The sequence below is a fragment of the Giraffa tippelskirchi genome, chromosome 7, assembly GCF_054371585.1.
Source record: "Giraffa tippelskirchi isolate mGirTip1 chromosome 7, T2T-mGirTip1v1.2.pri, whole genome shotgun sequence".
NCBI classification, from domain to species: Eukaryota; Metazoa; Chordata; class Mammalia; order Artiodactyla; family Giraffidae; genus Giraffa; species Giraffa tippelskirchi.
The window spans coordinates 57,730,498-57,741,517 of NC_137281.1; the positions used below are offsets into that span (position 1 = coordinate 57,730,498).

General features: G+C 48.9%; 1 protein-coding gene and 1 long non-coding RNA gene across 2 annotated transcripts; one reads left to right on the plus strand and one right to left on the minus strand.

Moving 5' to 3' along the window:
• Positions 1-859: 859 nt before the first annotated feature.
• On the minus strand, positions 860-10,497 carry GABARAPL2 (GABA type A receptor associated protein like 2). The gene is made up of 4 exons (XM_081508616.1): positions 10,345-10,497; positions 9,964-10,019; positions 8,656-8,828; positions 860-1,465 (listed from the first exon to the last, which is right to left on the minus strand). Exons 1-4 carry the CDS (start codon positions 10,376-10,378, stop codon positions 1,375-1,377), a joined length of 354 nt encoding a protein of 117 aa, XP_081364742.1. The 5' UTR covers positions 10,379-10,497; the 3' UTR covers positions 860-1,374.
• On the plus strand, positions 3,152-9,026 carry LOC145513150 (uncharacterized). The gene is made up of 3 exons (XR_014059153.1): positions 3,152-3,807; positions 4,921-5,266; positions 7,222-9,026. It is a non-coding gene; the product is annotated as an uncharacterized LOC145513150 (long non-coding RNA).
• Positions 10,498-11,020: the final 523 nt, after the last annotated feature.

The window sequence follows — 11,020 nt, forward strand, 5'->3', positions numbered from 1 at the left end:
TCTGAGTTCTGTAAAGAGCTCAAAGGTATTCTGTGTATCCCTTGACCTGGAACCAGAGCCTTGCCCATGGGCTTCAATCCTGTTTCTAGGCTGCTCTTCCCAGGCTTTGCATCCCCTCCCTTCCCTGATTTGCTGTTGCTCAGTCCCTAAATCGTGTCCGACTCTGTGACTCCATGGACTACAGCACGCCAGGCACCTCTGTCCCAGAGTTTGCTCAACTTCATGTCCATTGAGTTGGTGATCACATCACCCTTCCTTGATTAACAAGTGTTTGAATCTGCCCTTTGGAACTCAGGGAAGGTCATGGAGGCTGGAGTCCATTTCCTTACAAGAACAGGGCACGTGGAAAGGTTTCCATGCCCAGGAGCCACACAGGGTCCCGCTCAGTCTCAGTAATAATGATAAACCCACACAATGCAATACTAAAATAAATGAAAAGGCTTTCTATGAACTGGTATGGAAAGATCACCATGATATACCGTTCACTGAAAAAACGCGATGTACTTAAGTATATATAATGTGTTCTCTTTTGTATAAGAAAAAAAACAGCTTGAACATTTATTCATATATAACTGGACTTCCAAAAGCAAATTCTGAAAAGAATATGCCAGTAAAAGAAGTTTCCCAAAAGGTGGAGGGTTGGGGTAGTCAGAAAACATCAGTGGGAGATGGACTTCTTGACATATACCTTTTTAGAGATTATATTGACCACTTAACAAAAGCCCCTCCTGACAGAGGCTTCCTGGGCCCAGCTGTTCTGCCATGGGCCCCACAAACCCTCCTCCTGGCCTGGAGGACACAGGAGCTCTTCTCTCACTCATCTGAAACAAGGTGAATAAAGGACAAGGTCACACTGCAGTGCCTTTATAAGAGGAAGTTTTATTGTTAATTATTTACCTTAATAGTTTCAGAAAGAGGAACAGATTAGCTCAGTCCAACATGACTGGCAGTTGGCAAAATCTAGTAAAGCAAGTGTTCTGATTGCTATGGATTTAATTTGGATGCTTTTAACACTTCACCATCTAACACTTCAAACATAATCCAGAATAAATGCATCATTTCCCCTTTCACTTTAATTCCCACCTCCCTCACTTCAATATGGAAATATCTTCATTAAATAAGATTCCCAGAGGAACAAGTTCTCTGGAGGGTATAGCCATGAGGACAGTGCACAAAAAGAAAAAACTCAAAATAAAACTCTGTATGATAATTTACTAGTCTAAGGAAACAAAACCTTCCAATATATTAAGAAATAAATCCAGTTACAAATGCACTGATAGGTCTATGTGAAGAGGTTCTGGTAGAGTAACTGAAAATGGCCGGCTATTTACAAGATCCACAAGCAGGAACAGTGCACCAGCCCAGCGCCGGCCCTCAGAAGCCAAACGTGTTCTCGCCACTGTAGGCCACGTACAAGAATCCATCTTCATCTTTTTCCTTCTCGTAAAGCTGTCCCATAGTTAGGCTTGAAAGAGAGAAACAAAGAAAGAACGCTGAGAACTGGGGTTGATGACTGAGTCCAGCTACTGGGAGAAAAATGGCTTGAGGATAAGGGGCCCACTGCTTAAACTGGCTACTCTCTGTCACACCTCTGCTGGGAGGTGGATAGAAGCAATGAGGCCTCTGGGAATCAGGGATTAGATCAGAATCATCCTCCTATCTCAAGGCAAGGCCATCTGACTCACCCTCACACCAAGGAACTCCTTCGGAAGCCAGCCCCAGCTCCCAGGGCAGGGCTTCCTGAACGCCAGGGGCAGGGGGAAAACCGAGACAAGTAGGGGCCCAAGAGCCCATCTGTGGGAGCGGAGGACAAAGGCGAGGAGGAGCGGCTCCTTCCAGCTGGCCTCTGAAGATTTATAACTAGCACCTGACAGGAGAAGAACGCACGAGTTCCTTCCTGTGGAACCTCCCCCGCCAGAAACCTGTGCCCAAGAGCTGCATCGGCGTCATCAAAGGGAAGTTCCTCTCCTCGCACGCAGTGCAAGAAGTGCTCAGACTGTATCGCAATCCAAAGAAGTCCTGCCTAAGAAGCCTCCATACACAGATACTGCTCCAGCTAAACACGCGGGGCAGGAGAGCTGGCTTTCCCTTAGCAGTACAACAGACTGCAGCAGAGGAGACCTGAGCGTGCGCTCTGCCGTGAAGCTGAGCTGCACTGGCTCCAGACTTAACACTAGAACACCTGAGCTCTGGCCACCTGACTGCACTATTGGAGATAAGCAGGAGGTCCAGACACGTGCTAAACATGGGCATGACTATGTGTGGGGGGAGATGGGGGTCAACCAGAGCCAGCACAGACAGAGCAGTCTGGGAGCCAGCTCGAGACATCAGAGGTCACTAAGCCCAGAAAGGTCACAACAGATGCTTCAGTGCAGGACTCAGTAAAACCAGGGCCAGTGGGTACACAGAGAGGGGTCGGGGCCTCAAGCTGGTAAAGACAAGGCTGCCCCACGTCGCTGCTTTGCTCCTGGCTGCTGTGAGAGACCTCCAGGTAAACAGGGACAGAGACCACATTTCTAAAAAGGGGAAGTTTCTTCCTTGCCTCTCTTTAAGCTTAGAGGGCTGGCTGTGTGGGCAGGTGAGAATTAGTAACAATGTAGGAGTGGATGAGCATGAATACAAAATGGCCTGTCACTGGCATCGTGTACAGTAAGAACTGTGCTCTGCAAGGCTCTGAGGTGGGATTGGTAACATAAGGACTCCCTGAAGCAGCACTGTCCACGAGAAATTTCTGCTATGATAGAAATGTCTTGTGTTTCTGCTGTCCAACGCAGTAGCCACTGTGTATCTGTGTTTAGCGCTGGAAATGTGGCTCATCTGAATTGTGATGTGCTGTAAGTGTAAAACATACACAAGATTTCAAAATGTCAAAGTATAAAAAAAAGATGCAAAATTATCTCAATTTCGACTACATGTTGAAATGATGACATTTTGGGTATATCAGATAAGTAAGATATACTATTCTTCTTTTTCTTTTTTAATGTAGCTGCTAGAATATATAAAATCACACAGGTGGCTTGCATGCCATTTTATGGACCGCACTGCCCTGGAACATGTGAGGACCTGGGGGCAGCTGGCAGAAGGAGAACGCCTGTTCCAAGTGGCAGGTCTCCACCTCAGCTGCAGAAACAATGGGGGGCTTGAAAAACATGCCCAAGCCCTCCCCCAGACCAATTAAATCAGAATCTCTGGAGGTAGGACGCAGGGATCAATAAGTTTTAAGATGCCCAAGATGATTCCTTGTGCAGCCAAGCTGAGAAACAATCCTTTTGCCAGAGGGGGAGATGCTTATCTTTAAAAGCACTTTACTAGGAAGAAGAGTGACAAGCCAGGAAGTGGAGTAAGGAGCCAGCAACTAGCAAAAGGTTAGAATGAGTAGCCAAGTCTCTCAAGAAGACTTGCAGCCCCAGTGGCTGGCACCCTAAGGAGCCCAGCTTCTCCCTGAGAATCCTCAAAATGAGGCAAAGGGGAAAACAGCTCCTGCAGTCGCCACCACTGTGCACCACTTGGTACACGTGTCCAGGGTGCTCCTGATCAGACCTGAACTCCAGTGTCCCCAGTGCCATTACCAAAGGGGTTTGGAAGCAACAGACACTGTGTGCAATGCAAAGGCAGCAACCCCTTGATGTCTACGTCAAGTTTGGTTCCATCTGCCAGACTAAGTTCTGCTCTTCTCCTAGCAAGTTACAAGCTCCAGGACAGTGACTCGAAATCCTGCTGCTGAGTTAGGAATACCTGAGAAGCTTTATAAACCCCCGACTCTGAATGCTGTCTGCAGTGAACAAGGACCATGGACCGACGGCTAAGGCAAGCTCTGACGGGGTTGAGGGAGGGAGGTCTATAATCATGTGGCTTTCTGTCTTTAGATTCCATTGTCTTTTGGTAAACTTGGGTTTATAAATCTGTTTAACAGTGCTCTAGCAGCTACAGAGGCCAATCATAAAAATTCTAACTATAATAGCAAACACTTATGTGCTAAGCACTTGTTTTAAGTATATTTCATACTAACTCTTTACCCTCAGAAGAGTCTTAGGAGGCAGGTACAGTCATAACCCACAGTTCACGGATAATAAAAGTGAGACACAGAGGTTAAATAATCCACCCCAGATCACAAAGCTGGAAGACATTCTTGCCAAATAAAAGTGAGACACAGAGGTTAAATAATCCACCCCAGATCACAAAGCTGGAAGACATTCTTGCCACCAAGTTGTGCTGCCTTCATGTGAACACATAACTAGATCTAAACAACCGAGGGTCAGCATTCTTGTACCTTCTGCAAAGATCGCCCTTAGAACAGCGCTCCTCACATACATACATGCATACAGAATCACCTGGATGTCTTGTTAAAATGCCATTTAGATTCTGAAGGTCAAGGTCAAGCCTGAGATTGTACATTTCAAACAAGTTACCAGGGAAGCCACTGCTGCAGCCTCTGTAGCACACACCGAGCAGCTCCTGTGCTCTGAGAACTAGGTGGCTTTGCCTAATGCCTTTAAGAGCACTCTTGCTGTTCTGTCTGTTTGCCACGCAGCATCACATGGAGTCTGTTTAGTTGGCAATAGCACTATGTCTTTATACTCAGTGTATCCCCTGGGCAGGAACTTGAAAACTGACTGCTCAAGGCTGGGATCTAAACGCTCCAGTCCGCAGCCCATGACTGAACACCTGATTCCAAGGCTTCCCTAGGTGCCGAGAAAGCATCTATACAGTATGATTTGAAAACAGAACTTGTGGGATCAGGCCACACACACAGAATCAGAATAACTCGGTCTGGAGCCAAAAAAGAGCTGGGCTACAAATATAGTTTAAAAATAATTTTAAAAAAAAGTCCCATTAAAAGGATAGCCAAGTGGAAGGGCAGGGATGTCAGACGTGCCTCTCTTCAACAGTGCACAGCGTAAGTCTGGTGTGTTCCTTTAGGACAAGTTCCACACACCTCTGAAAAGTTGGGCTCCTCTCTCAGAATTCAGAGGCCCAGGTCACTCAGCACTGGGGCGCCAGGGCATCCGCAAGCAGACAAGCTGCTCTAACGCTTCTGTTAGGGCTGACAACTCACGGGCAGCACTGCAATGCCAAGGATTCCTGCCCAAGTTACCGGCTACAGAAGACGCCCAAAGACGGCCCCCAGCCCCTGGTACTAACGCACACTGCTGCGGCATCGTGTGTTACAATCATCTAAGAAGGATGCCGCTGAGTACTGAGCGACTGCTACCTTTCAGCTCAGTCTGACAAGCAAGAAACAGGAAAAGCCAACAGCAGATTTAAGGTAAGCTAAGGTGTGGTGGGACCCTGAGTGACATGAACCTAAACTGCTTCCTAAAACCCTGTCCCCCACCCCTCCATTTAAGATCAAACAGGTCTAGACAAACTAACCAATAATAAAGGCACTTTTCAGAAGGACCCACATCTAGGAAGCGCCATGCTGCTGAGGACAAATGCGTCTTAAGCTACTCGACAGCTTATGAACTGGGGGTGGCTGACCTAGAACTGTGGATGCCCTGTCCCTGCACAAGTGTTCCTTGGCCCCAACCAAGGTCGGCTTATGGAGGCTGTGGGATCCAGCCTGACTCATGAATTGGCTGGACCGATGGGCCACCTGGCCATCCATCTGCTTTGAACCCCACGTGCTTCCACTGGACCTGGATTTGTCTCTTTTCCAGCGGGGCAAGCGGGGTAGGGAGGTGAGGGAGGGAGGACAGTGGCTACTGCTGTGGACCCTGGAAAGACGTGGGCCTCAAAGTTAAAGTTAATATAGCCCTAAAGGCTCCCTAAAATTCTAAAATACAAAAATTAACCACTGCTTATTCTTTTTATCAGGTTTTTCTCTGATATAAATACTCTATTCCACAGCTAAAATAAACCCTCCTTTAAAGAGGTATTTACCCAGAAATGCTCAAAAGTGTTGAATTGAAGCATATTTCTAAATAAAGTTCAAATGAACTGTAAGACATCACAACTTCTTTTACGCAGTACCTTTTTAAGAGCCAGAACAAAAAATTAACGAAAGAGCCAGGAACAATTAAATACCATAATCCTAAACAGCACAGATTTCCCGACGTTATATTCCCAAATTACAACATCTTAAATATATTTAATTTAATAATATACTCCAGTTTCTATTTTAAACAAGGGATTAACAAGACTCTTATCTGTGCTCTAAACAAAAACCAAAAGGTGGGCACCACTGCCAGGTCTGGGTTCCCCACTAAAGCCTTGACTAGAAAACTTATACAATAACGATATTCTTTCTCAAGTCCTGTCTGCACCAAGACACAGTTTTCCTTTCGTTTTCAGCCTGATTCTAGATGCAGGCACCTAGGCAGAGAATTCAACTTTCCAATGCTAAATGGGAAAAAGCAGTTGAGATCTCCCCTTTTTTAAAAAAAAAAGAACTCAGAAAGGATTTAAAATGTACAACTCTTAGGGATTTGCTTCTGTTTCTATTTCTAGAGTCAATATTAACACTGACTACTCAAACAGTAATCACATTATTTTACATGATGGTCGCCTGTGTCCCAGAACACTCCCAAAGTCCGCTCTAAGGCAGGAATAATGAAGTTACTTTTGCTCAGCCTCAGACATAAGCAATCCTTGTGTAGATCTGCTCGTTATGGGATGGGGGAGGGCTCATCCTTTCTCAACTCTGATTTCCCCAGCCACTCTCCAAAGGCTGCAAACACTGGCTAATGGTTAAAGGAGGCTCCACGCTTCCCTAAGGAGGCTGGAAAGTGCTATGAAAGAGGCTGCTACTGCCTTGGGGAGGAAGTGGTGAAGCTGAGTCAAACTGTAGCTTTAGGAAGGAGACTGACAATTTTGTTTGTGCAGGCATCAGGTGATCAGCAGTTGCACAAAGCCCAAGGATGTCACATGCCTCTTTTGTTTATAAGCAAACTTGTTTTGAAGACTAAAACCCCCAAACAAAGAACTGCTGCCTTAAATGTGGGCCAGGAAGTCATTAACTGGAGCCAAAGGCACTGAAGGGTCTGGGTGGAGGGGCTGGTTAGCATGCCTTGGGTTACTGCTGTAACCTGTTTCAGGGAGGATTCTTACCAGGTTGGAAAGGCAAATAAAACTTAGAGAGAAAGCAGCCTCTGCTGCCCTGAGAATCACTTTTCATTTCCAATTCTACCTATATCACAGGGATACTGGGGGAGAGGGCATTAGTTAAATTCTGCAGCCATTGTAATTGCTACATTAACATAATGTTAATGTCTCCACTAGCCTGCTTCATTTCTTCAAGAAGTATCAGAAGATCAGAATCAAGGAAAACAAAACTCAAGGCCACAGGTCCTACTCACAAACTTCCTCCCACCAAGAAGCCAACTCTGAGAAGAAGAACACACAGGGCCGTCAGGGAGCCGCACAAGCTGAGGTGGCATGAACGAAGATTTATCTACCTCCACCTCCCCACCACCTGAAGCGAAGCGGAAAGTGACCGCAGATGCCCAGGGCTTCACTAGCCTCCCCTGGAGAATGCACCCAGCACCACAGTGCCCAGAGGCTTGGAAGGAAGGCTGGGAGAGCCCAGCGGGGTCACAACACCTGGCAACACCACAGCTTCCTAAGCTCGAGCTGTAAGCAGACCAATGGCACCCATTAGGCAGGGCCTGGCCATTCTCCTCAGGCAGAGCCTTGGCCTAATAGAAGGCAGACCTTCCATTCTCCCCTATCCTCGGCCAAACATCAGGAAGCAGAAGTGGCAGAGACTGGGAAAGAGAAAACCAGACCTTAAAAATAGCCAAAGTTATTCTATTCGTAGGAAATGGGACTAGAATTTGGCTTAGGCCTCTCCTGGAGCTTTCAAGGATTTTCAAAAGAAGCAAATTTTGGCTACACTGGGCTAGTTCCCAGGACTTCTTAAAGCCTTAGCTTCAGAAGTACTACTTTTGGGGGGATAACAAAATCAAACTCAGGAGGAAGGGGGCCAGCATCTGGCTCTGTTACTCAAATCAGTAACAGAAAAGGACTGACCAGGGATACAGACTGAGCCAGAAAATTCTCCTCTCTCCACAGGAGACTAAAGCTAGGCTGTCGCCTACCTCGAAGCGAACTGTAATGCCCCTGCCTCAATTCAGGCCCCAAATATCCCAAAGACTGCTTCCAGGCAGCACAACAGCAAGAACAAGAGGGCAGCTACTCTGACAGTGAGAGCAAAGGGAGGTGTAAGTCTGTAAAGAGCCATCTCCCGGTACCTGAGGCTCAGGCAGCGTACTCTCACAGTGGCCAGAACTGAGCCTGGAGAGCGAGCAAGCAGGCAGGGTGCTTAACTGAAGCTGAGCCTCAGCAGGGCCCACAGGCTCCTGGGGAAGAATGGCAGGACTTATTTCATGGATCATTTGGAGAAAAACCTCATTTCAGGCTTCAGTTCTACTGATGGCTTAAGCCTAATTAAGTCCCGAACTATTTAAAAAGATTCTTGGGTAACTGAGGCTGAATTTCATCTTTTTTTTTAAAAGTCCAGGCCTTGCTCTGTTTTCTTAACCCAAAGTGCACACACATCTATTTCAGCCCTTTCTTGTTTTCCTTGAGCTCCTGATGTCAGGGAGCACAAAATTGAGATTTCTAATCAGGATCTCTTAAGAGTTTTCAGACTTCTAAAGTTTTGAGTTCTGCAAGCAACCAAGCAGATCTCCAATACCAGTAAACACCCCTCACCTGGACTGTGGGACTGTCTTATCCACAAACAGGAAGATCGCCTTTTCAGAAGGAAGCTGGATCCTTTTCCTGATGATCCACATGAACTGAGCCACAGTGATGTCGGATGGAACCAGATACTTCCGTTTGTCAATGTCAACAATCTGAGAGCCTGAGACCTTTTCCACAATTACCTGCAAAAGCAAAGAAAGGTCATGACTGGATTGCTACCGTGAGGCTCTGGCCGTGCATCGCTGGAGTGCTGATTAACAGTGTGTGGGCAAGGAGGTGGGTGGGAAATGACATAACATGAGCAAATATGCCCCTGGCTTAATAACCCACACACTCTGGAGGTTAAGAATTGATATAAATGTGTTACAGGGAAACAGTAAGTGCTTTTCTGTGGTCAATTATTAATACAGTTCTCATCCCTGATCTCAGCATGCATAAGAGAAACACAGCCCTCACTACAAAGCTTTTCAATATGTTGTCTGGGCAGACTTGAGAATATCTGGTGAGGGGTTCCTCTACAGCCTCTTACTCCAGGGCCCCAGAATGGATCTGCCTTCACACTACAGGGGAATTAAGATCCCAAGGAACACAGGAAATGAGAAGGGACAGATCAATGGGGATGACTGACAACCCCAGGCAGCCAAGGACCAAGCTCTTCACTTGGCCTGTTGCTTCTCTCTGAACTAAGTTTCAAATCTATCCCTCCTGCCTCTCCCTGAAGGAACTGTTCATAAGCAATAAGCTACAATAACAGGCCTGGATGTCCTCAAAAATAAATAAGGGTTACAGAAACTATCTCCCCCATCATGGGATAAATACAGGATAAGTATTACTGATCAGTGGCGGCTCAGATTTTTTTTTTTTTTGGTCAGGAAAGGATGACAGGGTCAGGGTGAGAAAAGGGAACCAGAAGCCAGGTAAAGAGGAAGGCGCAAAGTTAAAGATGAATGTCCTGAGACTGAAGTACCACTTCTAAGACCAAAGTGAACGTCTCCCTCCACCATCATTCCCTAAAGTGGCTGTGACCTGTCGCCCTGTCCTAGAACATCGTTTCTTACATAATTGGCTAGGGAGCCCAGAGGCTGCAGACAGCTCGCTGGCCTAGATCGCGAGGTTCAGCACCGAAGCATCCTGAACAGCATCCACTACAGCCCCTCAAGCCGCGGCCCTCGACGGCCCCTTACCCAGTGTGGCCCATCTGCCACCACAACCGTGACTGGAGTCTAAACTTGTCAACTGTTGAGCAGCCTGGGGCCCCACCACCGGTCCTAGACGGCAGGGGTGACAGCGAGGCGAGGGGGCGGGGAACGCACTCACCGGAACCCGGTCGGGGTATTTCGCTCGGATCTTCGCAGATTCCACGCATCTGTGTTCTAAGGGAGAAACACACGGGACTGACGGCCGCGCCTGCCCGCCGGCCGGCTCCCAGAGCCCCGGCCCTCCTCCCTCCCGGACCTGCGCACGCCCCCGGTCCTCTCGGGCGTCCGGGCGGGCCCGGTCCTCGGGGCCCCGGCTCCGGCAGGGCCTGCAGAGGGCGGCCCAGGGCGGGTGGGCAACCGCCCGGGGGGCCAGGACCTCGGCCGCCCGAGCCCCGAGGGAAGCACCCGCCCCGCCCGGCCCAGCCTGGGGCGGCCCGAGTGGGGGAGGGGGCCCCCGCCGCCCCCGCCCCCACGGCCGGGCCAGCGGCCGAGCGCTCACCCAGCGAGTGGTCCTCCTTGAACATCCACTTCATGGCGGCGGCGGAGAAGGGACGCAGCCGGCTCTCGCAGCCGCGGAGCTCAGCGAACCAACCACAACAACAACGGCAGCAGCGGCGGCGGCGACTACACGGCAGGCGGGACTTCCGGCTGCAGGAGCCTAGCAACCGGGAGGGGCGGGGCTTCCGGCGCCGCTCGCAGGACACCGCTTCAAGGGGCGGGGCCTCGTGGCAAGGGGCGGGGCGGGAGAGGGGCTTAGAAAGGCTCTCGGCGGAGGAAGGGGATAGGGCGGGCGACGGGGAGGTCTATGAGGGTTACTGATGACTGCAGAGGGTGTATTCGGGACCTGGTAGGAGGCGTGGGGTCTCCGTGGACGCTGGTAAAGGGAAGGGGTGAGCAGGGGTCCGGCTGACAGGATAGCGCCCTTACAGGAGACTGTTTATTAGGCAAGTCTGACTGGGGCGTTGGTGACAAGGGCAATTTTGTAGGTTTGAATGACAGAAGACTATCTGGTGGCCACCACTACTCTGGTGGCCAGTGATGGCAAGGGGTCTACTTAGGGCTTTGACACTTCGGGGAGGAATCTTTGGAGTGACTGCAGGTTCAGGGCTCAATCTGAGGGATGTGACTGGTTTGAGGGGACTGTGTGGGAAGGGGTACTTAGGACAACGCGGGAG